This window comes from Apium graveolens, unplaced genomic scaffold (genome assembly GCF_009905375.1).
Source record: "Apium graveolens cultivar Ventura unplaced genomic scaffold, ASM990537v1 ctg2287, whole genome shotgun sequence".
Classification (NCBI taxonomy): Eukaryota; Viridiplantae; Streptophyta; class Magnoliopsida; order Apiales; family Apiaceae; genus Apium; species Apium graveolens.
The window spans coordinates 20,477-47,566 of record NW_027417589.1 but is presented as its reverse complement, the minus strand read 5'-3'; the positions used below and the strand labels follow the sequence as shown (position 1 = coordinate 47,566).

At 41.2% G+C, this 27,090-nt stretch overlaps 3 protein-coding genes across 3 annotated transcripts; all 3 read right to left on the bottom strand.

Annotated features, from left to right (window-relative positions):
- Positions 1-2,091: 2,091 nt before the first annotated feature.
- Positions 2,092-7,036, bottom strand: LOC141700388 (topless-related protein 4-like). The gene is made up of 13 exons (XM_074504172.1): positions 6,858-7,036; positions 6,558-6,737; positions 5,504-5,620; positions 4,907-5,061; positions 4,690-4,795; positions 4,072-4,209; positions 3,829-3,939; positions 3,570-3,731; positions 3,240-3,368; positions 3,058-3,156; positions 2,768-2,947; positions 2,517-2,671; positions 2,092-2,321 (listed from the first exon to the last, which is right to left on the bottom strand). The coding sequence occupies exons 4-13, from the start codon at positions 4,990-4,992 to the stop codon at positions 2,132-2,134; spliced, it is 1,356 nt and encodes a 451-aa protein (XP_074360273.1). The 5' UTR covers positions 4,993-5,061; positions 5,504-5,620; positions 6,558-6,737; positions 6,858-7,036; the 3' UTR covers positions 2,092-2,131.
- Positions 7,037-9,710: 2,674 nt separating this feature from the next.
- On the bottom strand, positions 9,711-11,474 carry LOC141700372 (topless-related protein 4-like). Its single transcript, XM_074504152.1, has 6 exons — positions 11,307-11,474; positions 10,977-11,105; positions 10,795-10,893; positions 10,505-10,684; positions 10,254-10,408; positions 9,711-10,061 (listed from the first exon to the last, which is right to left on the bottom strand). Exons 1-6 carry the CDS (start codon positions 11,472-11,474, stop codon positions 9,872-9,874), a joined length of 921 nt encoding a protein of 306 aa, XP_074360253.1. The 3' UTR covers positions 9,711-9,871.
- Positions 11,475-11,538: 64 nt separating this feature from the next.
- LOC141700371 (protein TOPLESS-like) lies at positions 11,539-26,831 on the bottom strand. Its single transcript, XM_074504151.1, has 7 exons — positions 26,639-26,831; positions 26,339-26,518; positions 13,246-13,362; positions 12,636-12,797; positions 12,419-12,524; positions 11,800-11,937; positions 11,539-11,676 (listed from the first exon to the last, which is right to left on the bottom strand). The coding sequence occupies exons 1-7, from the start codon at positions 26,734-26,736 to the stop codon at positions 11,560-11,562; spliced, it is 918 nt and encodes a 305-aa protein (XP_074360252.1). The 5' UTR covers positions 26,737-26,831; the 3' UTR covers positions 11,539-11,559.
- Between the last annotated feature and the right edge of the window lie 259 nt (positions 26,832-27,090).

Here is a 27,090-nt window from a genome sequence, read left to right as displayed (position 1 = left end):
GCCACAGGCACTCTTAAATAAATTCTTTTATGAATAATTAGGCATTTACTTTTAAATAAATTGGATGAAAGTTATACATTAATATTTTGCTTTTCATTGTAATTAAAGCATATTAGATGGGCCTGTGATAATATATATAACAAATTATGAGTCATTAGTTTGTATATTTTTCACTTTATCCAACCATGTACTACCCTGTAATACAAAGCATATGTATGATCACAAAGACTACTGATTTGTGAAAAATTATAGCATCATTGGTATAGCATAAATATATTGTAATGTTATAAGGATATGATAGAAAATATAATCCATGTTGAGTGAATTATGAAATGTTCATAAACCTAAAATTTTATTAATTTATTAACAAACAATTTCTTAAATAGTCATTTTAGAAAAGGTTTATATTTTTGTAGTGTTCGCTAAACCCAGACAAAATTAATTTCATAACTCATACCTAATGTTTCCTTAATGTGTGCCCTAAATTCGGATATGGTGTATATAAGGGGTATATCTTTCATTACTTACTATTGTCGTGTAACCTAAATTAAAATCATCTGTGTTTGCCACGTTACGTTGCTTAATTGTACCTAGTACATTCTCCTGTAAACCTAATTTCCCAAAGCAAAATTTTATACGTTTCAAAATAAGTTAAATTATTTAAGTTTAAGTAAAATTTTAAATTTATATGTAATCATCAAAACCATTGAGTTTTTGAAAGTAAAAATATTTTTTATGTTATATTATTTAGAGACCACATTTTAAAAAATGTTAATTGTTCATTAAAAATGTTCAATCTTCTATTTATTATTTTAAAAAAAAGTATATACTTGAACAAAAATTATGACTCTTTCATTTAGTTTATACGTGTATATATTATATACAGACATATTATCTAATATTTTGTAATATTTGATTTAATATGTAGCCCCTGTGCTCTATATGATCACATTAAAAATATAACCCCCTCCTTCAACTACTCCCTATTTTTATATTTGATGGTTGACTTTTCTAACACCTCAAAGTGTTTTAATTGAATATTACTTATAAATAAAAATATAAAATTTATGTTAAAATTCACAAAAAGAAATTTTAAAAATAATTATTTTAAGTTAAAAAATTATGTTATAAATATTAAAAAACAGAGTATAATATAGAAGTGCATTATGTGTCCTCTTTGTATTTGTGCCGGTCAAATTGACTTAAGTAAATTTATTAATAATTTATAATTGAACAATTAAAAAAATTACATCACCGAAAAATAGATTTAATCTACTTTAATATATAATTTTTAGCTTTTAAAAATAATATACGAGTAATGTTAAATCGTTAGTCAAAAGTTGGTAATTTTGAATTGTATAAAAGGAAATGTGATACAAGATGGAGGGAGTTTGTAACCTAATGCTTACAAAAATACCAAAACCCTGTAAGGCAAGTGACATCTGATTCATTTAAACTAATCATAATGACTTAGAGTTAGAATGCATAACTTTCCGGATTTTTTAAGCATCGGGTCCTATGGTAGTATCACATTTAATATTTTATTATTTGTTGGATTTGCATTGCTAGATAAAATACATTCCTTAAGGCCTCGAGTTTTTTAAAGGGAAGGAAGTAAGTGGTAATGAGGTAAAGTACTTTCATCCCATTTTGGGAGTGAAAGTTTTGGAATGAAAGTTTGTTAAATTTACATTCATTATCACTTGTTTTCGCTCATTTTTAAAAACTCGCGAGTACAAATATTAATGCAAGTTAAATTACTTTACTCATCCACCATTTGTTTTTCTTCCTAATTAAAACTCGGAAGCAAGGGGTAAGTCTTGCAGGCTACTAACGATCAAAGGCCTTTCGAATTTCTTATATATAAATCTGCGGAATAAACGGCATATATGTTCATTGTGAATTTGAAAACCGAATGTGAGTAAGGTCCGGTCGAACTTGGACCTCAAATTGTATATTATTGTATTCTCATCAAATTGGATCCATTAACCATTAACATGGTAATTTAAAAATAGCCCCCTCCCCCCAACAAAAAAAAACATAGTCATGTAAAATAAACTCACTAGATCCTGGTCTTCAGAATTTAAAACATAAGAATTCAAAAGCCACTGGCACTCTGTATGAATAAAACTCATATCAACTTCTTTTCTACTGGCATTTCATGATCCTTCTCCCCTGCAGCAACATTGTCAAGCTGTGGTGTCCCCGGCCAATTCCCCTCTCGAGGTTCTACTACTAGTACCGAGCCATCACCGAGTCCAATAGCAAACTGATTCGGGTTATTAGGATGAGCCGCAATAGCCCAACAATTAACCATTGTGCTGTAAATATGAACAATATGATTTATTCGGTTTATTAAAGGAGATTATTCATTTATTGAGGTAAAAAATAAATTATCTCTATTATGTTGGGACCGAAAAATATATATTCATTTAACGAGATTATTCATTTATCGAGGTTCTACTGTATTGCAAACTAACATTTCTGGGATACAATGTATGTAACACAACAAGTACCTTGGATTCTGAGGTATGTAGGCACTCGGGTTGATGATACACCTCTCGGTGAATGATGAATCGAAGATAACAATGTGCCCCCTTATGAAGCTTGCATATATTGTGAGGCCGTCACACGAATATGTAGCATCAGAAATCAGTTCATTAGAAACCCACTGCAAAATGTATGTTAATGAGATTGTGTGATTAAGCATGTTCTAGTATTCAATAAAGTATATGCGATGTCAAGCCGGCGAATAAATTTCAGATACCTGGGAGCAGAGCTTAAGATCAGGTCCCTCGAGAGTGGCTAAACAGTTTTCATGAACAACTAATATGAGTTTTTGATCCTGCTGAAACTTGACACAAGTGCGCCCGGGAAACACGTGTCCACCGATGTCCAGGAATTTACTTGTCTGCTTTATCAATGCAAAATTACTCCAAGAACTGATCTGCAAGACAGGAAAAAATATAAATCAGTGTGAAGAGACTATGGTAAAATAGCTGCCTAGTTATCTGGTAACTTCTATTGGCCTAAGACGTTAATCTTGCAGAAATGCACCTCAGCATTATATGCAGACGAGACGAGGATGTTTAAAGCACTGGAATAGGCAAGGCCAGTGACTCTCGTCTGATCATGAGCTTTTATCTGGGCTTTGACCTGTATACAACAGAGATAAAATTTTAATAACTAATCCATAATTTGATTTAAAACACTTAATTATCAGTAAAGGTGTAGTAGACCTGGTCTGTCCTAACATCGTAGATTCTTATAGAGCCATCCTCCATGCCGAAAATAATGAAATTATTGTCCTCAGGATAGAACATAGCACAAGTTGCAGCAGGTGGCGGAGACATGACTGTGGTCAAATTCTGCCCAAAAGGAAGTGCACAAAAGTGTTAGAAAAATAGTATAAGATCCTGGAAAGGGCATTCCCCTGCCACTTTGAGGTTTTAGAGCGATTGGTTAAGAAAAAGTTCTTATTTACAAAGTGAAATCTTAAAATTTGACCATGTATGAAGCGGAAGAAATAAATGTATGCCAAATAGTAAATAGTAAGAGCTCAGCTATACTTTGAACAACTCGATTTCAGATGTCTGCAAGCCAAACAACGATACTTTCCCTCCCGAGGCAGATGCAACATATGAATCATTCTTTGACAGAGCAAAACACGGGACAACAAGTTCATGTTCCCCCGTTCCTACATCATTGGACAAGAATCCAGAATAACTTACCTGCATTAATTTGCAAAAGTAACGAAGATAAGATAATGTGAACTGTGAAGCACATGTATGAAGGGATGTTAGCAATAGACTTTAAAACAATCTATACTTCTCTGGCCTCATTTGCATTCTCCGTTTTCATGTTCCAGAACTTCAATGCCCCGCTACAGGACAATGCAAATATGGTATATCCTGAATTGTTGTAAGCTATCCTGTCAATCTGAATTATATAACTAAAGGATTAGATCGTTAGAACAAAATAAAGATGGCAATATGCAACTGACGTTTAAAAAAGCGTCGAACCGACACAATTCCTGTTAGAAAATGGACCTATTGTATAGTAGATACATACTTTTGATGTTAAAATGGGATCAGGAAGCCTCAAAGTATAGAGTTGAGCTTGTTCACTAATTTCAGGAACGACAGAGTTATTCCTCTCATCTGTTTTACAGGCATTAATCAAATATCCTAAACCGCGACAATCTCCATCCTGCAGTATTAAACACAAAAGCCAATTAGTGAACCTTAAAGATCATGTAACACTCTATATGTTCTCTTAGAACCTGAAAATGATCAAAGTAGTACTACACTACACAAAATGCATTAGAGCACAAATTTCTAACCACATACTATGATGACTTAATGACCTTTTAAACCTCAACTTTGCACCAATATACCCATCAGCCCTTGTAGTTCACTACCGTACCTTTTTGCCCCTCAGGTACCGAAAACGTAACCTTTTACCCTTGGACCGGCCGGTTTTTCACCCGGTTTTTTTCCCGGTCCAAGGATAAAAAGCATATTTTGGATACCCGAGGACTGAAAAACTACGCTTTTAAACTTCAGGGTTTTATGATTACATTGGTGCAAACTTTGAGGCCGAAAAAGTCATTAACCTTACTATGATTATATATCTGTTCTTTTTCCGGAATTAAGTACTCTAAGCACCTATGGACCGAAAGGCACTCACATTGAGAGATAAAACCACTTCATCCCCGCATGTATGATCAACAAACAGTGTACTAACTGCAGGGTTCGCCTCGGGAGACTTGCACAACAAATGCTGACAGTTGAGGCTATGATCACCAAGAAAACAAGAATAGATTTATAAGATTTCAACCAAATTAGAGAACACACCCGCACAAAAAACGCAATTATTAAAGTTTTAGTATTGTAGCCTGATGTACCTGTGGTTCATCAGGACCTTTAGACGCGAGTGCTCAATGATAGGATAGTTAAGCTTGTCCTTGAGAGCAGGATTCCGTTCTATCATCTTCTTGAGATGAGCGAAAATCGAACGCCTTCTGTATCAGTGTAATAGTTTCCAAGCTTTTCATTTTCTCTGCAGTAAGGACAATTGCAAGTTCATTTCCACTCAACGTTCATAAAAATATATAGAACATCTTTACACTAAAACCCTCTAAAGTGATATCATTTAGACCGGAAACATTGATTACTTTAGAAAAGATTATCACATTAGAGGAGTTTATACATAATTACTCGTTGCTATATACATAAGACCAAAACTTTTTGTCACTTTAGAGAGTATTAATTCACGGGGTTCTAGTATATTACATGTCACGTGTTGGTCCCGCGTGATACATGTGCAGGTGTACGAAACGGGGGTTCTAGTTATTATATGTCACCTGTTGGTCCCGCGTGGTACATGTGGGGGTGTACGGAACGGGGGGTTCTAGTGTATTATATGTCACCTGTTGGTCCCGCGTGATACATGTGGGGATGTACGGAAAATATACTTTAAAGGAGTGTGCTTATATATATACCTCACGTTGTTCAAGCATATAAGCTGGGCGAGCTCATTGTAAATCTCTTCATTTTGAGCATCAACTATCGGTTGCAATTCATTTGTCAATATTTCCAGAGCTATTGCATATTGATGGCTGAAATCAAATAAGGAAATTGAAAAATAAAATAATTATTGTTGCATATAAAAGAAAAAAGGTCCCAAATGTCACTATTTTGATTCAAATGATCCTCAATGTCATTTTCTGAATAATTAGTCATAAATATCACTCCAAAACGGAGTTTCGGTTAAAGTTTTTGTTATTAATAAAAAACGCGATTTCGTGTTTCGTTTTCAATTTTTTTTTTGAAACGCAACTTCAATTCATGTTTAGGTGGGCAAAACGCAATCTCAGGATGAGTTTTTCATATTAACTCATTTTGGATCTGCGTTTTTGTTGTGTGTTTTTCACATCCTAAGAAAAACTCGGTTAGAAACTGCGTTTTTATGAAAAACTCGGTTTGAAACGCCGTTTTCATATCCATAAACCAAAGACGAGACTGTGTTTTTGACCGAAACAACTTCTAAAATTGGGTTTTCATCAAAAACACAGTTTGAAACCACGTTTTTAAATAAAAACACAAAATGAAACTGCGTTTTCCTTTTATTTATAAAAAAATTAAAAAAAAATTGTTATAGAAAAACTCAACACGAAACTGCGTTTTTCGTCTATTTTGAAAAATTTCAACCGAAACTCCGTTTTGAAATGACATTTGGGGCCAACAATTCAAAAAGTGACATTGAGGATCATTTAACCCCAAATAGTGACATTTGAGGCCAACACCCCATATAAAATGGCTAAATGATACTTAAATACTTAAAGCACCACTAAAATATCCCTACACAGATGTTGCACCTATGTTACTCACGATTCTTTATTTTGTCATGAAGTACTATCGAACACTATTCTTTACTCATTCTGATACTTATACACATGTACATCGTCAAATTCTTCTAATCGAGTCCGAGTAATACATAGCTTTCTAGTAACAAACTTTAAGAATTTAGCAAATGAAACTTAAATTATAACTTACCTATCCAAAGCTTCAATGTACCGCTGTTTTCGAATCTCGAAAATCATTTGAGTAGACAATGCGTTCTCATCGATTTTTGTAAAATCTAAGATGTAATTTTCGAGGTCTTTCCAGTTTCCATCCTTAACAGCTTCTTCAACATATTTCATGTTGAAGAATAATTTGCCTTCCCTCTCCAGCCTTCAAAATAACAAATCAATGATGTGTAAGCTTAAATCAAATTAACATAAATAGTATATAGGGTTTCAATCAAACAGACAAATAAAAAACATTGATATATCCAAAAAATTAAAATCATACGCCCGAGCAGTGTCTGTCAAATTGTGCTCATCCAAGAATTGCACAATCAGAAAAGCAAGATCTTTTCCAAAGTTGCTGCAACTCCAACTCTTCGCCATTTTTTCTTCTTTCTGATCTATGTGTGTGAGAGGGGGGAGAGAGAGAGGGAGAGAGGGAGAGAGAGAGGGGGCGAGAGAGAGGGAGAGAGAGAGGGGGCGAGAGAGAGGGAGAGAGGGAGAGGGAGAGGGAGAGGGAGAGAGAGAGAGAGAGTAGTAATGAGTAGATGATGTGTGAGGAATGAGAAATGGTGGCTGCATGTCTTTACAAGTGTGTATAAGTAGTAGTGGCAACAAGCTGGGGAATTTTGGATTTTACCAGCTGATATCAATAATCTGAGTGATATCTGCATATAATATTTATAATCCAACAACAATATTGCATAAATATTGAGGTAGATAATAATATTATAGATATACCAAATTAATTCAAATTAATTCAAATTAATTATTGCTATATATGGAAATGTCCTTTACATAACAAAGTATTAATCCCTTTATTTTTTTTATTTGTCGCTTTAACTTTTGCACATATTTCAATGTGATTTGACCGGCTAGTAAGAAATATGATTTTAAAAATTTTCTTTTTGTGAATTAAAATATAAGTTGTTTACTTTTATTTACAAAAAGAAAATTTTATAAATGATAATTTTAACTATGCGGTCAAATCACCTTCTGTGCAAAAGTCAAAGCTACAAATAAATAAAACAGAGGAAGTATTTATAAATCAGCTATAGCTGGTTAACATCCTTTATTTGAAAAGTAATTTTATTGTTTATTTCTTCAAAAAAATTTGGTGATTTATTTGTTTTGAGTAGATCTTTCAATTATTTTATGAATAATTAGGCATTTACTCTTAAATAAATTGGATGAAAGTTATACATTAATATTTTGCTTTTCATTGTAAAACATATTAGATGGGCCTGTGATAATATATATAACAAATTATGAGTCATTAGTTTGTATATTTTTCACTTTATCCAACCATGCACTACCCTTTAATGCAAAGCATATGTATGATCACAAAGACTCCTGATTTGTGAAAAATTATAGCATCATTGGTATTGCATAAATATATTGTAATGTTATAAGGATATGATAGAAAATATAATCCATGTTGAGTGAATTATGAAATGTTCATAAACCTAAAATTTTATTAATTTATTAACAAACAATTTCTTAAATAGTCATTTTAGAAAAGGTTTATATTTTTGTAGTGTCCGCTAAACCCAGACAAAATTAATTTCATAACTCATACCTAATGTTTCCTTAATGTGTGCCCTAGATTCGGATACGGTGTATATAAGGGGTATATCTTTCATTACTTATTATTGTCGTGTAACCTAAATTAAAATCATCTGTGTTTGCCACGTTACGTTGCTTAATTGTACCTAGTACATTCTCCTGTAAACCTAATTTCCCAAAGCAAAATTTTATATGTTTCAAAATAAGTTAAATTATTTAAGTTTAAGTAAAATTTAAAATTTATATGTAATCATCAAAACCATTGAGTTTTTGAAAGTAAAAATATTTTTTATGTTATATTATTTAGAGACCACATTTTAAAAAATGTTAATTGTTCATTAAAAATGTTCAATCTTCTATTTATTATTTTAAAAAAAAGTATATACTTGAACAAAAATTATGACTCTTTCATTTAGTTTATACGTGTATATATTATATACAGACATATTATCTAATATTTCGTAATATTTGATTTTATATGTAGCCCCTGTGCTCTATATGATCACATTAAAAATATAACCCCCTCCTTCAACTACTCCCTATTTTTATATTTGATGGTTGACTTTTCTAACACCTCAAAGTGTTTTAATTGAATATTACTTATAAATAAAAATATAAAATTTATGTTAAAATTCACAAAAAGAAATTTTAAAAATAATTATTTTAAGTTAAAAAATTATGTTATAAATATTAAAAAACAGAGTATAATATAGAAGTGCATTATGTGTCCTCTTTGTATTTGTGCCGGTCAAATTGACTTAAGTAAATTTATTAATAATTTATAATTGAACAATTAAAAAAATTACATCACCGAAAAATAGATTTAATCTACTTTAATATATAATTTTTAGCTTTTAAAAATAATATACGAGTAATGTTAAATCGTTAGTCAAAAGTTGGTAATTTTGAATTGTATAAAAGGAAATGTGATACGAGATGGAGGGAGTACAAGTTAACAAGCCGTAATTCTTTGTAACCTAATGCTTACAAAAATACCAAAACCCTGTAAGGCAAGTGACATCTGATTCATTTAAACTAATCATAATGACTTAGAGTTAGAATGCATAACTTTCCGGATTTTTTAAGCATCGGGTCCTATGGTAGTATCACATTTAATATTTTATTATTTGTATTGCTAGATAATTTTTTAAGTTGGTAATTTTGCATTGCTAGATAAAATACATTCCTTAAGGCCTCGAATTTTTTAAAGGGAAGGAAGTAAGTGGTAATGAGGTAAAATACTTTCATCCCATTTTGGGAGTGAAAGTTTTGGAATGAAAATTTGTTAAATTTACATTCATTATCACTTGTTTTCGCTCATTTTTAAAAACTCGGGAGCACAAATATTAATGCAAGTGAAATTACTTTACTCATTCACCATTTGTTTTCCTTCCTAATTAAAACTCGAAAGTAAGGAGTAAGTCTTGCAGGCTACTAACGATCAAAGGCCTTTCGAATTTCCTATATATAAATCTGCGGAATAAACGGCATATGTTCATTGTGAATTTGAAAACCGAATGTGAGTAAGGTCCGGTCGAACTTGGACCTCAAATTGTATATTATTGTATTCTCATCAAATTGGATCCATTAACCATTAACATGGTAATTTAAAAATAGCCCCCTCCCCCCAACAAAAAAAAACATAGTCATGTAAAATAAACTCACTAGATCCTGGTCTCCAGGATTTAAAACATTAAAAAGTTCAAAAGCCACTGGCACTCATATGAATAAAACTCATATCAACTTCTTATCCACTGGCATTTCATGATCCTTCTCCCCTGCAGCAACATTGTCAAGCTGTGGTGTCCCCGGCCAATTCCCCTCTCCAGGTTCTACTACTAGTACCGAGCCATCACCGAGTCCAAGAGCAAACTGATTCGGTTCATTAGGATGAGCCGCGATAGCCCAACAATTAACCATTGTGCTGCAAATACGAACAATATGGTTTATTTGGTTTATTTAAGGAGATTATTCATTTACTGAGGTAAAAATAAATTATCTCTATTATGTTGGGACCGAAAAATATATTCATTTAACGAGATTATTCATTTATCGAGGTTCTACTCTATTGCAAACTAACATTTCTGGGATACAATGTAGGTAACACAACATGTACCTTGGATTCTTAGGTATGTAGGCACTAGGGTTGATGATACACCTCTCGGTGAATGATGAATCGAAGATAACAATGCGCCCTCTTATGAAGCTTGCATATATGGTGAGGCCGTCACACGAATATGTAGCATCAGAAATCAGTTCATTAGAAACCCACTGCAAAATGTGTGTTAATGAGATTGTGTGATCAAGCATGTTCTAGAATTTAATAAAGTATATGCAATGTCAAGCCCGCGAATAAATTTCAGATACCTGGGAGCAGAGCTTAAGATCGGGTCCCTCGAGAGTGGCTAAACAGTTTTCATGAACAACTAACATGAGTTTTTGATCCTGCTGAAACTTGACACAAGTGCGCCCGGGAAACACGTGTCCACCGATGTCCAGGAATTTACTTGTCTGCTTTATCAATGCAAAATTACTCCAAGAACTGATCTGCAAGACAGGAAAAAATATAAATCAGTGTGAAGAGACTATGGTAAAATAGCTGCCTAGTTATCTGGTAACTTCTATTGGCCTAAGACGTTAATCTTGCAGAAATGCACCTCAGCATTATATGCAGACGAGACGAGGATGTTTAAAGCACTGGAATAGGCAAGGCCAGTGACTCTCGTCTGATCATGAGCTTTTATCTGGGCTTTGACCTGTATACAACAGAGATAAAAATTTAATAACTAATCCATAATTTGATTCAAAACACTTAATTATCAGTACAGGTGTAGTAGACCTGGTCTGTCCTAACATCGTAGATTCTTATAGAGCCATCCTCCATGCCGAAAATAATGAAATTATTGTCCTCAGGATAGAACATAGCACAAGTTGCAGCAGGTGGCGGAGACATGACTGTGGTCAAATTCTGCCCAAAAGGAAGTGCACAAAAGTGTTAGAAAAATAGTATAAGATCCTGGAAAGGGCATTCCCCTGCCACTTTGAGGTTTTAGAGCGATTGATTAAGAAAAAGTTCTTATTTACAAAGTGAAATCTTAAAATTTGACCATGTATGAAGCGGAAGAAATAAATGTATGCCAAATAGTAAATAGTAAGAGCTCAGCTATACTTTGAACAACTCGATTTCAGATGTCTGCAAGCCAAACAACGATACTTTCCCTCCCCAGGCAGATGCAACATATGAATCATTCTTTGACAGAGCAAAACACGGGACAACAAGTTCATGTTCCCCCGTTCCTACATTATTGGACAAGAATCCAGAATAACTTACCTGCATTAATTTGCAAAAGTAACGAAGATAAGATAATGTGAACTGTGAAGCACATGTATGAAGGGATGTTAGCAATAGACTTTAAAACAATCTATACTTCTCTGGCCTCATTTGCATTCTCCGTTTTCATGTTCCAGAACTTCAATGCCCCGCTACAGGACAATGCAAATATGGTATATCCTGAATTGTTGTAAGCTATCCTGTCAATCTGAATTATATAACTAAAGGATTAGATCGTTAGAACAAAATAAAGATGGCAATATGCAACTGACGTTTAAAAAAGCGTCGAACTGACACAATTCCTGTTAGAAAATGGATAGTAGATACATACTTTTGATGTTAAAATGGGATCAGGAAGCCTCAAAGTATAGAGTTGAGCTTGTTCACTAATTTCAGGAACGACAGAGTTATTCCTCTCATCTGTTTTACAGGCATTAATCAAATATCCTAAACCGCGACAATCTCCATCCTGCAGTATTAAACACAAAAGCCAATTAGTGAACCTTAAAGATCATGTAACACTCTATATGTTCTCTTAGAACCTGAAAATGATCAAAGTAGTACTACACTACACAAAATGCATTAGAGCACAAATTTCTAACCACATACTATGATGGCTTAATGACCTTTTAAACCTCAAACTTTGCACCAATATACCCATCAGCCCTTGTAGTTCACTATCGTACCTTTTTGCCCTCAGGTACCGAAAACGTAACCTTTTACCCTTGGACCGGCCGGTTTTTCACCCGGAGTTTTTTCCCGGTCCAAGGATAAAATGCATATTTTGGATACCCGAGGACTGAAAAACTACGCTTTTAAACTTCAGGGTTTTATGAGTACATTGGTGCAAAATTTGAGGCCGAAAAGGTCATTAACCTTACTATGAATATATATCTGTTCTTTTTCCGGAATTAAGTACTCTAAGCACCTATGGACCGAAAGGCACTCACATTGAGAGATAAAACCACTTCATCCCCACATGTATGATCAACAAACAGTGTACTAACTGCAGGGTTCGCCTCGGGAGACTTGCACAACAAATGCTGACAGTTGAGGCTATGATCACCAAGAAAACAAGAATAGATTTATAAGATTTCAACCAAATTAGAGAACACACCCGCACAAAAAACGCAATTATTAAAGTTTTAGTATTGTAGCCTGATGTACCTGTGGTTCATCAGGACCTTTAGACGCGAGTGCTCTATGATAGGATAGTTAAGCTTGTCCTTGAGAGCAGGATTCCGTTCTATCATCTTCTTGAGATGAGCGAAAATCGAACGCCTGGCTGTTTCTGTATCAGTGTAATAGTTTCCAAGCTTTTCATTTTCTCTGCAGTAAGGACAATTGCAAGTTCATTTCTACTCAACGTTCATAAAAATATATAGAACATCTTTAAAGTAAAACCCTCTCTCTAAAGTGATATCGTTTAGACCGGAAACATTGATTACTTTAGAAAAGGTTATCACATTAGAGGAATTTATACATAATTACTCGTTGCTATATACATAAGACCAAAACTTTTTGTCACTTTAGAGAGTATTAATTCACGGGGTTCTAGTATATTACATGTCACGTGTTGGTCCCGCGTTATACATGTGGAGGTGTACGAAACGGGGGTTCTAGTTATTATATGTCACCTGTTGGTCCCGCGTGGTACATGTGGGGGTGTACGGAACGGGGGGTTCTAGTGTATTATATGTCACCTGTTGATCCCGCGTGATACATGTGGGGATGTACGGAAAATATACTTTAAAGGAATGTGCTTATATATATATACCTCACGTTGTTCAAGCATATAAGCTGGGCGAGCTCATTGTAAATCTCTTCATTTTGAGCATCAACTATCGGTTGCAATTCATTTGTCAATATTTCCAGAACTATTGCATATTGATGGCTGAAATCAAATAAGGAAATTGAAAAATAAAATAATTATTGTTGCATATAAAAGAAAAAAAGGTCCCAAATGTCACTTTTTTGATTTAAATGACCCTCAATGTCATTTTCTGAATAATTAGTCATAAATATCACTCCAAAACGGAGTTTCGGTTAAAGTTTTTGTTATTAATAAAAAACGCGATTTCGTGTTTCGTTTTCAATTTTTTTTTTGAAACGCAACTTCAATTCATGTTTAGGGGGGCAAAACGCAATCTCAGGATGAGTTTTTCATATTAACTCATTTTGGATCTGCGTTTTGGTTGTGTGTTTTTTCGCATCCTAAGAAAAACTCGGTTAGAAACTGCGTTTTTACGAAAAACTCGGTTTGAAACGCCGTTTTCATATCCATAAACCAAAGACGAGATTGTGTTTTTGACCGAAACAACTTCTGAAATTGGGTTTTCATCAAAAACACAGTTTGAAACTACGTTTTTGAATAAAAACACAAAATGAAACTGCGTTTTCCTTTTATTTATAAAAAAAATTAAAAAAAAATTGTTATAGAAAAACTCAACACGAAACTGCGTTTTTCATCTATTTTGAAAAACTTCAACCGAAACTCCGTTTTGAAGTGGTATTTGGGGCCAACAATTCAAAAGGTGACATTGAGGGTAATTTAACCCCAAATAGTGACATCTGGGGCCAACACCCCATATAAAATGGCTAAATGATACTTAAATACTTAAAGCACCACTAAAATATCCCTACACAGATGTTGCACCTATGTTACTCACGATTCTTTATTTTGTCATGAAGTACTATCGGACACTATTCTTTGCTCATTCTGATACTTAGACACATGTATATCGTCAAATTCTTCTAATCGAGTCTGTTATAGGGAGAATTTCGTATAACAATGTTGTGGAGGTTAATGGGCGGAACAAAGATCAAGGACGGTGTTTGAGGGCGGAGGAAGGTTGTTTGGTGGTGGCTGAGCTTGTATGTGGACTCCTTAAGAAAGAATAGGGTTTGTTATTCTCTGTCAATTGTCGACTCATGTCTCATACAAGTGCCTACGTACCCTATTTATAGGGATCAAGCCTCACGTAGTTCTTGGGGAACAAGTCACGTAGGCTAGGGTTAGGACTCTTCAGCCCGTGCAGCCCAAGCCCACGATAAAGTCAGGCCTTCAGCCAATTAGTCACGTAAATCTCGACCGGCTCCACATGCTTCCTACAATTTCACGGCATCTCCGCATTTCTTCCCGTAATTGTAGGAATAACCCGTGTTGACCCCGAAATCTACGAGCAACTCAGTCATCTATGAGTCACTTTCCATGTTGCACACAAAGTCTTTCGATGCGGCCCGGCCTGGTCACCTCGGCCCGCACCGCCTTCAAATAATAAATATAATGTTACCTCTGTTTCTATAAGATGCAGGCCCATGAGCTCAGCCCGCGTGTGGGCAGCTAAGCCCACCTCGCATGGAGGCACCTGAGCCCACCTCGCGTGGGCACAACCGAGCTCAGCTCGCATATGAGAGCCCAAATGACAAATGTGAGCTCACCTTACATGTGTGAGCCCAGCTCGCATGTCCTCACTTGAGCCCAGCTCGCATGTTTGAGCCCAGCTCTCATGTCATGAGCCCAGCTCGCATGTGAACCCAGCTCGCATGTTACGAGCCCAGCCCGCATGTGCTGGCCCAAGTCATATAAATCCATGGTTCTTGCCCACACACGAGAGTCCAGCTATTTAGTGCACCCACAGGGACCTGTTTAGGGCCCATGGCCGAAAGCGGGCATAACAACTACCCCCCAAAATTCCTGGTCGCATCTTGAGGCTAGGTATTTTCTAATCTTTTTATGGCCTCGCAAGTGTGAGCCCACCAGGCCGCACCAAGCCGCCTCGCGTGTCTCGCCTCGCATGCCTTTCATCTTTGCATTCATTTTGACAGCCGTTGGACAGCTGGCGTGGGGATTCGTGTCGTCTTATGAGATGGCAACACGTGTCGCCTCCTCCTTTCTCTCTCCTATCTCCTATAAATATGTGAGATTTCAATTCATTTCTCACATTTCCAAAAACACTTCCTGAATTGCTGCTCAATTTGCTCAAGGATCTACCACGGCGAAGATTATCATTTCAACAAGAACCGTCTACCGGCGGCGATATTCTCCAGGACCAGATTTATCAGGATCTTCATACACCTCTCCCACAGGTACTCTTCGATTCGAGCCCGTTTTTTATTCATGCTTTATTCACGCACACCATGCGAGCACACACCACCTGTTCGATGCGAGTTCACACACAACCACAACGCGCGATGCGAGCCCTTTCGCTCGTTTAGATACTTAGGTGCGATCCCGTGTGAGATGTGAGGACACTTAGGTGCGATCCCATACTTGTTTTTTGTTTTCTTTTTAGGGCCACACACTAATTTTCACCATCTTTTACAGATGTCGAGTGCGTCTTCAGCCCGCTCCTATGGATCATCTCGCTCTTCCTCGAGCCCGGCTCGCACCTCTGCTAGCCCGGCTTGCTCTTCAGCTACTCCATCTCCATTAAACCAATACCCTCCTGAGCAGCGAGGCTCCAAGGACTTCCAACGCGAGCTGACCTCTCTTTCTGGTCGTCTTAGCCAACCTATCTCTCCCGGCTCAGCTATCACCCCTCAAGGGGCTTTGAACATTGCCAGAGTTGAGAACTCGATGCGAGCAGCTGGATCCGGCTCGCTTGATATTCACCTCGACCCGAACCCTGAGGATTTTACCAGGGAGAAGAATATATATGATTGGAGAAATAGGCCCGTGGACCTCTCTCATATTCCAGCCTCCCTTGGGGTAGAAGAGCTGCTAAACCGCGAGCCTGCTCCCTTGGATAAAGACCGAGCCGAGGAGATTTTAAGAGAAATGGCTGAAGAGAGGGCAGCCCGTCTGAGGCAAGCAGCAGCTAATCACCTCGACCCCATTCACCTTGACTCAGAATCAACTGACAGCGACCTGGGGAGTGCATACTATGACACCAGGAAGAAAGGAAAAGAGCCCGTAGCTGCTGAATATCCCATCCTGGGACTCGAGGGTGAAGAGGACGGCTCACATTGGTCCTATGACTCTCCTCAGAGCGAGGAGGTGGCAAATGTTACAAGTCAGTACAAGATTTGTAACTATAATTATGCCCCCGTGGCCTCTCCTGAGCCTTATGTGCCTCCTGCCCAGCCCGAGCTCGAGGGTGAGATTGTTTTCAAAAGGCAGATCATTCCTGATGGGGAGGAGAGCTCAACTGCAAACGAGGAGGTTAAGGTGCTCGCTTTCCGCGACCTGCCTACCTCGCTGACTCAGAAACATCTGGCCGAGCACATTGAGCAGTTTCAGCTCGAGGGCCATATTGTCTTGCCCCTACCTCATATGAGATGCTATAGATTCAATCACTTGGAGAATGGAGGCAGGGTGCCTCACATGGTCTTGTCCACTTTCCTATTAAGGCTGGGAATCTCCTCTCCTCTTCATCCCTTCATCAAAGATGTTTGCGAGTACTTCCAGCTCGCACCCCTTCAGATCAATCCAAACGAATACCGGGCCGCCCTCGCACTGTACATCATGTACCACAAATGCGGGTACCCTTCTCTAACCGCGAGGCAGCTGGGTTACTTCCTCCATTTGAAGCATTCTCCTAACGACTTTGGGTATTTCTACTTCTCTGTCTGGCCGTGCTTCAACAAGAAGAACCTCATCCACAACGGGTCGAGCAACTCAGGGAAGTGGAAGAGTCCTTACTTCTATATCCACGAAGTGCCTCGAGTCCAGACTCATTTTTATTATAATCCATGTAAGTTTTTTCCTGCCCGCTCTCGTCTCTTCTACCATAGCTCTTTCCTTTTAACAAGAATTTCTTTTATCTCCAGCCACCCCGCCTCGCACTGTCCTTGTGGGACAGGAAAAGATAAACGCGGACAGTCTTCTAAACCTTCCTAAGGCGGACCGGGACATCCGAAAACTCATAACGACCTCCAATCTGGTCGCATGTGGGTTTTTGAAGGAAGGAGTGAGGCTGACTCCTCAGAAGAAATCTAGGAAGAGATCCAGAAAGGGTAAGAATATCGGGCCCGCACGTCCGAGCCTGGCTGCTCGCATGCGCGAGCTCGTGTGCTCGCGTGCTCACTTTTCCTGCATGCATCTCGCTTCACATCGCACTTTAATTCTCCGTATTTTTCACCTGCTCGCATTACTTCTTTCCTTTGCATCTTGCTGTGACTAATCTATTGCTTTGTTGTTTTCTTTTTCAGAAATGGCCATCTCCCCTATCCCCTTCATGGAAGAGGCTGAGCAGGCTGCGGCCTCGGGCCCAGTTCAGCCCGCAGCTGCGAGCACAAGGGCTCGCTCTCAGGCCAATCCTCCGGCCCGCATGACTACTCTCTCCGAGCATCTCAAGGATTCAGGGCCCTCTCCTCGACTAAAGAGGCATAGAGGTAAAGAAGGAAAAACTGGCGAGCCTGAGCCAAAGAAAGCTGCTCCCTCTGATGCTCCTCTTCCCTCTTCTTCTTCTGCCAATATGGTTGCGACCACATTCGGCCGGCTCGCTCAAGGTCACATCAGTGAGCAGGATTTAAAGGATTGGTCTTCTTCTGCTCTCGAGGTTAACCAGGATGCACTCTCCCGAGCCGCGGCCGAAGTATACTATCGTCAGTTATCTAAGGCTCGAGAGATACGAGCCCTCAGCCAGACCAACACAAAGCTCGAGGCTAAAGTCAAGTCCCTTCAGAGTAAGGTCGCTGAGCACGGGCAAGAGAAAGTTACGCTGGTGAACAACTATAATCAGAAGATAGTTAACCTGAACGCTGCTCACGACAAGGCCCTAAGGGAGCAGAAGGAGGCTCATGACCTGGCTGCTGAGGCATGTAAGAAGGAGAAGGATGCCCTCAAGGAGAGGGTGCTCGAGCTGGAGGGATCAGTCTCTGCCCTGACCGAGGGCCGTGAGGCCGCCCTCGCTGATGCTAGGAACCTGGGGGCCAGGAATTTTATGAAAGTCTTTATAAAGAAGGTTTCTGACTTCGATTGGGTGGCTCTGGGTGCGAGCACAGCGAGGCATGCTGACAAGTTGAAGCTGGAGATGGAGAGGGATGCCCAAATTGCTGATGAGGCTCGGCTCGCGGCCGAGAAGGCCCAGGTCGCTGGTGAAAATCGTGAGGGAGCAGAGGCTGATAACCCTTAATGTAATTTTAATTAGAACTAGACTTTTGACTGGGTAAGCGGGCACCCCTCTCGCCTCGCGCTTGTATTTGAAATATTCTGCCTCGGGGCATAACTTATTTAACTTTTGTTTGTATAAAATGTCTAAGTTTTTTGTGCCCGTGTATGTCTTTACGGTGCTAGCTGGTTTTTTTTTGTGTTTTCTTACCATGCTTCTACTGACCAAAAGTAATCATAACTCTGTCCGCTTATGGCGAGCGTTACCCCTTCACTGCGAGCCCAATTTATTCAGCTCGTGTCATTTGTTCAATCAAACAACCATTGAAAGAGGATGCCAAGTGGAACAAGCCCGCATCAACTCGCAGGTGTTGTAGGTGTGCTCGCACTAGGAGCTCGCATGTGTCTTCTCCTCGCATCATGCGATTTTGAGTATGTTTGATGGAGGGCTGGGCCCCCTGGGTCGCATTTATGGTTTTGAGGGCCAGGGTATGAGCTCGCATCACGGGCCTATATCTCTATCCACATCTTTTATCTACTATGTGTTCGTATTTGTCTAAGCGGGCCGTGGCCCGGCTCGTTTCATGTTCTTGGCATCAAGCGGGTCGGGGCCCAGCTTGATTTAACATGTTAATAAAACAACTGTTCTGTCCTCGCATGGGTTCCCAAGGATGGAGTCCCCTGCTGGGTATTTAATCTATTAACAGAAGTTAAAATATCAAGTGCACAAATAGAGATCAATCGTTTATTCATAGATAATGGGAAGTGAAAGGAATACATGCTTGTGGTCTCAGGGAGGCACCTATATGGCACTACCCCCCGAGACTTAGGAATATTTGAAGATAATACTAAGTCTGAAAAGAATAATATTACTGATAATACTTGCGAAGGTGTTCCGCGTTCCAGGCTCTTGGGATCAACTTGTCTTGCATATCATTGAGGTGGTAGGTTCCCTCCCAGAGCACCGATTTTATCTTGTAAGGGCCTTCCCAATTCGCTCCCAAGACTCCGTGACTCACCACCTTGGTATTTGGCATGACCCGGCGCAGAACCAAATCTCCCACCTTGAAAGTTCGGGCTCGAACCTTACTGTTGTAATGCCTAGCTGTCCTCTGTTGATATGTCGCTATCCCGATCTGAGCCTCTTCTCGAGTTTCTTTGATCATATCCAAATAGAGCCGATGATTGACCTCGTTTGCCTCTGAGTCATAGTTGTCCCTTCGAAAAGATCCTGCTCCCACTTCAACGGGCACCATAGCTTCATACCATACACCAGAGAGAAAGGGGTCTCTCCAGTTGTGGTTCGGGGTGTAGTGTTGTAAGACCATAGGACCTGGGCGAGTTCTTCTGGCCATGCTCCTTTCTTCTCTTCAAGCTTTGCCTTTAAGGTATGCTTAATGATTTTATTAACAGCCTCTGTCTGCCCGTTACTCTGGGGGTGGCAGACTGCGCTAAAGCTCTTCTGAATCCTCAGCTGCTCACAAAACTCTCGCATCTCCTTGCTATCAAATTGTTTCCCATTGTCAGATATCAGCTTGTAAGGGATGTCATAGCGACATACAATAGCCCTGTATACAAACTCCCTGAGCTTTCTCGCTGTGATAGTGGCTAGGGGCTCGGCCTCTGCCCACTTAGTGAAATAGTCTACCGCAACTACCGCATACTTGACGCCTCCCCTGGCCTTCGGGAGTTCCCCAATCAGATCAATTCCCCACATGGAGAAGGGCCAGGGGCTCATGAGGGATGTGAGAGAGGCCACGGGGTTGTTGTAATAATTGGCATATCGCTGACACTTATCACAAGCTCGGGAGAATTCAAAGGCGTCTTTTTTCAGCGTTGGCCAGTAGTAGCCTTGACGGAGGATTTTCTGAGCTAGAGAGCTACCCCCCGAGTGATTGCCACAAATGCCCTCGTGTACTTCCCTTAGGATGTAGTTGCATTCCTCCCCATGTATGCATTTGAGAAGAGGAACACTGAACCCTCTTCTGTATAGAATCTCGTCGTATATCACATAGCGGGCTGCTTTGTATTTTATCCTCCTTGCCTCGTTCTTTTCATCTGGAAGTGAACCTTCTTTTATGTATGCTAGAATAGATGGCATCCACGTGGGGCCGAGCTCATTACTGAGGCTGCCCACCTCGTGCTCGGGCACACTAGGTTGCCTCTGTATATCAAGGGGCACGGTCCCTAGCAAAGTGCTCTCGCGGCGTGAGCCGAGCTTAGCTAGCTCGTCCGCGCCTTCATTCTGCCCACGCGGGATTAGTTCCAGCCTCACCTCGTTGAATCTTGCGATTATCCTCTGTGCGCACTTCAGGTAAAGCTCTGTTCTCGGCCCCTTAGCTTGATACCCCCCATTTATCTGATAGACCACAATCATGGAGTCACTAAACACATTCAAATTCTCGACCTTCATTTCCAAAGCTAGCTTGAGACCGTTGATCAGGGCCTCATACTCAGCATCATTGTTGGTTGCATGAAAGGCCAGATGGGTCGCACGTCTGATCTTGTGAGCCTCTGGGCTGATTAGCTCGATTCCAGCTCCTGCTCCATCACCGTTAGAGGCACCATCCACATATAGGCTCCACCATGGGGCACTATTTTGTCTCTCCAGTCCAACTTCTTCTGTGCTAGGTATAACAACAAGGGCTCCCGGCTCCACTTCTTGATGTGGGGGAAATTCTAGCACAAAATCGGCCAGGGCTTGGCCTTTGATCGCAGTCCTTGGCTTATAATCCACCTCGAATTGGCCGATCTCAACCGTCCACTTCAACATTCGACCAGAAGACTCTGGTCTATGCATCACTTGTCTGAGGGGGTAGGAGGTTCGCACTTCTATCTTATGTGCCTGAAAATAGGGCCTGAGTTTTCGGGAGGCCAGAATCAGAGCATACACTAGCTTTTCGAGGCTTGTGTATCGAGTCTCGGTATCGGCTAGCCTTTTACTCACATAATATACCGGGAGCTGGATACCATCCTCCTCTCGGACTAATACTGCACTTATTGCAAAGTCGGAGACGGCCAAGTATAGGATCAAAGTTTCTCCTGCCTTTGGGTTGGACAACATTGGAGGGCTACTGAGATGCTTCTTTATGTTCTGAAAGGCTTCATCACATTCTTCGGTCCACTTAAAGTTCCTCCCCACTCCTTTGATTGCTTTGAAGAACTCTTGGCATTTATCGGAGGATTTTGAGACGAAGCGGTTTAAGGCAGCCACTCGTCCCGTTAAGCTTTGAACATCCTTCACCCGTCGAGGGGATCTCATCTCGAGTAGGGCTTGTATCTTGGCTGGGTTGGCCTCAATGCCTCTATGGTTGACAATAAATCCCAAAAACTTCCCTGATTCAACCCCAAACACACATTTCTGGGGGTTGAGCTTCATTCTGTACTCCCTTAGGATCTGGAACATTTCTGCCAGGTGGCGGACATGATCCCTCGCTTCTTTCGATTTCACCAGCATGTCGTCTACATAGGCCTCCATAGTCTTCCCCGATTGATGTTTGAACATCTTATTCACCAGCCTCTGATAGGTTGCCCCCGCATTAAGGAGCCCGAAGGGCATCCCGATGTAACAGTAAAGGCCCCGATCAGTAATAAAGGAGGTGTGCTCCTGATCTGGCCCATACATGGGGATTTGGTTATATCCCGAATAAGCATCCATAAAACTAAGCAGCGCGTGCCCAGCCGTGGAATCAACCAGCTGGTCGATTCGGGGTAGAGGAAAGCTGTCCTTCGGGCAAGCTTTGTTCAGGTCGGTGAAGTCTACACATGTCCTCCACTTGCCATTGGGCTTCTTGACAAGCACGGGGTTGGCCAGCCACACGGGGTAGAAGGCTTCTCTCACAAGTCCTGCCTCCATTAATCTATCCACTTCTTCTCTGAGGGCCTCTGCCCTCTCTCCACTAATCGGCCATCTCTTTTGCCTAACCCCCTTCTTTTTCGGGTCCAAGTTGAGCCGGTGGCACATGACATTTGGGTCAATCCCTATAATATCGGAGTGTGACCATGCAAAGACATCCAAATTCTCCCTTAGGAAGCGGGCTAGATCCTCTCTCAAGTCAGGACTTAGGTTAGAGCCTATTCTGAGTACCTTGGAGGGATTATTTGGGTCTACCAAGATCGGGATTGTGTCCTCTGCGGCCCCGGCCCTCTCGACCATTGGGGGCATTCTCGGGTCTAAATCTGCTCGAGCCTCGCTAGTTTTTTCCATTTCCATGATTGCCAAACCTTCCGCATCCTTGAGCTCGGTCTGGTGAGCTTGGGTCGGGTTTATCAAGCGTTCAGATGTTGCAGTTACAGTTCGAGTGATTCCGTCGGGTGGGTCCATAGTGATTGTTGTTTCTTTGTGTGCCCACTTCCCTCTCCTAAGTCTTGCAGTGATTTGTTCTGGGCTCTCCTCTTCATCACTTGCTTCCTCTACAATCCCCTCTTGTATCAACATGATGGGCTGAGATGCTTCCATTAGTAAGGCCCCTGGGCGTGGTTCCACATGAATTCCCATGTGCTCGAAGTAGTTCTCGGGCAACTCCTCAATTGAAATCAAATTACAAGTCTCGTAGCCCTCAGGACGTATTCTTTTCCTGCCCTCTGCCTCTTCCATGGGGACGTCGCACTCACCTGCTTCAGCTATCTCCCTTGAGGCATTTCTTGACTCGGCCGCTTTGAGTGCCTGGTTGTAGCAGACCCTGGATTCGTATTGATAGCTCTTCAAGATGCCTACCCCCGTGGGGGTTGGGAATTTTATCGTCATATGATGGATCGAGGTCACCATCATCATCGCCCTCATAAGGGGTCTGCCCACTATAACATTGTAGGCACAAGGCTGGTCTACAACTGTAAACATAGCGATCTGGGTGGCCACATGAGGCTCCTCTCCTATGGTCACCGGGAGCCGAATTGTCCCTTTCACTCCGATCGAGTCTCTCGTGAACCCGTACAGGTGCCCACCTGTTGAGGTTAATTCTCTATCCAATAATCCCAATTTTTTGTAGGCATCATAAGTCAAAACATCAGCCGAGCTCCCGGTGTCCACCATTGCTCGGTGAACATTTACCGTCCCAATCTTCATTTTTATGACTAGGGCATCGGTATGAGGGTAATGCACCCATTTTGCATCGTTCTCTTTAAACACGATATCATCGACCTCCCTTTCAAAGAGCTCCGGGGGCCTTTGGCTTAGATGATTGACGTTGGTGAGCGGCTTGTCCTTTGCTTCCCGGGCATATCTGTCCATCGCCTTCCGGCTGTCTCCACCAATGTGAGACCCGCCTAGAATAATATGAATACTACCAGCCCGAGGGACCCTTTCTTTGTCTTCTGAGGGTGGAGGAGGGACGGTATGATAATCCGTCCTGTGTCTTTGAACCTCCTTGACAACCCACTCCGTAAGCTTCCCTTGTCTAATCAAAGTCTCGATCTCATCCTTTAGTTGTCTACAATCAGCTGTATCGTGTCCGGTGGCCTCATGGTATGCACAATACTTCGAAGTGTCTCTTTTATTGTAGTCTGTGAGAGGAGTTGCCTTCCTGAATACCCCTTTCCCCACATATGTAGCATATATGTGGTCGATAGAGGCTACCAGAGGGGTGTGTGTCTGCCATTTGCTTGTATAAGGCCTTCCCGAATCTTTAGTGGTCTCTTTACCACGGGCAGACTTTTTCGGGCTCGAACTACGCCGATACGTCTTCCTCCTTTCGTCAGGGCTTGAGGATCGGTCCCTCTTATCTCGATAGCTTTCGCTGATTTTCAGCTCTCTCATCGATTTCTCTACCCTCTTGAAGGGTTCGGCTTGCTCATAGAACTCGGTCAAGGTCCTCGGCTCACTCGCTTGGAGGCTCTTCCAAAATTTCGATCCTTCTTTCAACCCTGCTATCAAGAAATTTTTGATGGTCTCCTCACTGGCTCCTCTCACCTTGGGGACCTCGGCGTTGAACCGACGAAAGTATTCTGCCAAGGGCTCCTCCTCCCTTTGCTTGATGTTGGCTAACGTGGCCACAGGAGGCGAATAGTGGAGGGTCGACTGAAATTGTCTGACGAACAAGTCCTCCAATTGCCTCCACGTTCTTATGCTAGTCGGTCCCAACTTGGAGAACCATTGTTGGGCATTACCTCTGAGTGATGCCGCGAAGAGTCTGCAACGGGTCATCTCCGGCACCTGATAGACTTCCATCTTAGTGTTAAATTGAATAAGGTACTCCGCCGGGTCGGCTTCGCCGTTGAATAGAAGGTCGGGGTTGTGCCTAAACACCCGAGGTAGGGGGGATGATCGGATAGCAGCCGTAAACGGAGAGGGGGCAGCCGAGGCAGGGGGCCCTCTCTTCTCTTGCTCCATCTCATCTAAGATCCTTCTCAGGTCCCTTACTCTAATAACTTCTCCTTCTCTGTCACCACCCGCATTACTCGAATGGTGTGAGCCCTGAGGTCGTTCGCGGCGTCCCCCTCCTCCAGCTCGGTCCTGCGACTCCTCTTCACGATTGTCTCTGCGTCTATGTCGCTCCTCCCTCCTGGGTGAGGTATGTTGACGTCTTTCCGGAGGGGTCGTTGCCCGTTCCCTTTTCGAGCCTCTTTTATCCACGGGCTCTTTCTCTTCTCTCTCCTTCTTACAATTCTCCAATTTGAGCCTGAGGTCATGCTCGCTTAGTTTTCTACCCACTCGGTCTAGCACGCTAGTTGACCTTGCCTCAGATGAAGCTGGCTTCGGCCCCGATCTCGTAGAGATCTGGCGGCCCCGCTCATCATGGCCTCGGGGTATATCTTTCTTTTCGCGTGATGTTTCTTTCTTCTGTTTGGTCTCGGTTGCCACGTCATCAAAATTGTGGATCAGCTTCTTCTGAGGGCCTTTGCCCTTCCAGCTACGCTGTGAGACCTTGAGGCGGCGCGCCTTACGCTTGGCGTTCCGGACCGAGCTTCTTTCTACCTTTGACATTCGGGCGTTGATCGGATTCATCTGATCGGCCAGCCCTTCGAGATACGTCATCACAGTCTGCCCGTCCACGGTTGCAATTGGTGGAGGTGGCGCCTGATTCTCTGGGGGCGTGTGTTCGAAAGTAGGGTCCTTCTTGCCTCCGCTCCCTGGTGTCGTCGCTTGCTTGCTTTCTTTGGTCATCTTTCTCCCTAAGATGAACGAGGCCCCTCCTTCTAGCGCCAAATGTTATAGGGAGAATTTCGTATAACAATGTTGTGGAGGTTAATGGGCGGAACAAAGATCAAGGACGGTGTTTGAGGGCGGAGGAAGGTTGTTTGGTGGTGGCTGAGCTTGTATGTGGACTCCTTAAGAAAGAATAGGGTTTGTTATTCTCTGTCAAGTGTCGACTCATGTCTCATACAAGTGCCTACGTACCCTATTTATAGGGATCAAGCCTCACGTAGTTCTTGGGGAACAAGTCACGTAGGCTAGGGTTAGGACTCTTCAGCCCGTGCAGCCCAAGCCCGTGCACAACCGAGCTCAGCTCGCATATGAGAGCCCAAATGACAAATGTGAGCTCACCTTACATGTGTGAGCCCAGCTCGCATGTCCTCACTTGAGCCCAGCTCGCATGTTTGAGCCCAGCTCTCATGTCATGAGCCCAGCTCTCATGTCATGAGCCCAGCTCGCATGTGAACCCAGCTCGCATATTACGAGCCCAGCCCGCATGTGCTGGCCCAAGTCATATAAATCCATGGTTCTTGCCCACACACGAGAGTCCAGCTATTTAGTGCACCCACAGGGACCTGTTTAGGGCTCATGGCCGAAAGCGGGCATAACAGAGTCCGAGTAATACATAGCTTTCTAGTAACAAACTTTAAGAATTTAGCAAATGAAACTTAAATTATAACTTACCTATCCAAAGCTTCAATGTACCGCTGCTTTCGAATCTCGAAAATCATTTGAGTAGACAATGCGTTCTCATCGATTTTTGTAAAATCTAAGATGTAATTTTCGAGGTCTTTCCAGTTTCCATCCTTAACAGCTTCTTCAACATATTTCATGTTGAAGAATAATTTGCCTTCCCTCTCCAGCCTTCAAAATAACAAATCAATGATGTGTAAGCTTAAATCAAATTAACATAAATAGTATATAGGGTTTCAATGAAACAGACAAATAAAAAACATTGATATATCCAAAAAATTCAAATCATACGCCCGAGCAGTGTCTGTCAAATTGTGCTCATCCAAGAATTGCACAATCAGAAAAGCAAGATCTTTTCCAAAGTTGCTGCAACTCCAACTCTTCGCCATTTTTTCTTCTTTCTGATCTATGTGTGTGAGAGGGGGGAGAGAGAGAGGGAGAGAGGGAGAGAGAGAGGGGGCGAGAGAGAGGGAGAGAGAGGGAGAGGGAGAGGGAGAGGGAGAGAGAGAGAGAGTAGTAATGAGTAGATGATGTGTGAGGAATGAGAAATGGTGGCTGCATGTCTTTACAAGTGTGTATAAGTAGTAGTGGCAACAAGCTGGGGAATTTTGGATTTTACCAGCTGATATCAATAATCTGAGTGATATCTGCATATAATATTTATAATCCAACAACAATATTGCATAAATATTGAGGTAGATAATAATATTATAGATATACCAAATTAATTCAAATTAATTATT

Coding starts and splice junctions, on each gene's coding strand:
- LOC141700388 (XM_074504172.1), bottom strand. CDS start 4,992: ATGATAGAACGGAATCCTGCTCTCAAGGACAAGCTTAACTATCCTATC. Junction 3,157..3,239: donor ACGATGTTAGGACAGACCAG/GTCTACTACACC, acceptor TGTTGTATACAG/GTCAAAGCCCAGATAAAAGC. Junction 2,948..3,057: donor CGTCTGCATATAATGCTGAG/GTGCATTTCTGC, acceptor CCTGTCTTGCAG/ATCAGTTCTTGGAGTAATTT.
- LOC141700371 (XM_074504151.1), bottom strand. CDS start 26,736: ATGGCGAAGAGTTGGAGTTGCAGCAACTTTGGAAAAGATCTTGCTTTT. Junction 12,525..12,635: donor AAGGTCCTGATGAACCACAG/GTACATCAGGCT, acceptor TGGTGATCATAG/CCTCAACTGTCAGCATTTGT. Junction 11,938..12,418: donor AAGTGGTTTTATCTCTCAAT/GTGAGTGCCTTT, acceptor TTAATACTGCAG/GATGGAGATTGTCGCGGTTT.
- LOC141700372 (XM_074504152.1), bottom strand. CDS start 11,474: ATGCAGGTAAGTTATTCTGGATTCTTGTCCAATAATGTAGGAACGGGG. Junction 11,106..11,306: donor CTGAAATCGAGTTGTTCAAA/GTATAGCTGAGC, acceptor CCTTTTGGGCAG/AATTTGACCACAGTCATGTC. Junction 10,894..10,976: donor ACGATGTTAGGACAGACCAG/GTCTACTACACC, acceptor TGTTGTATACAG/GTCAAAGCCCAGATAAAAGC.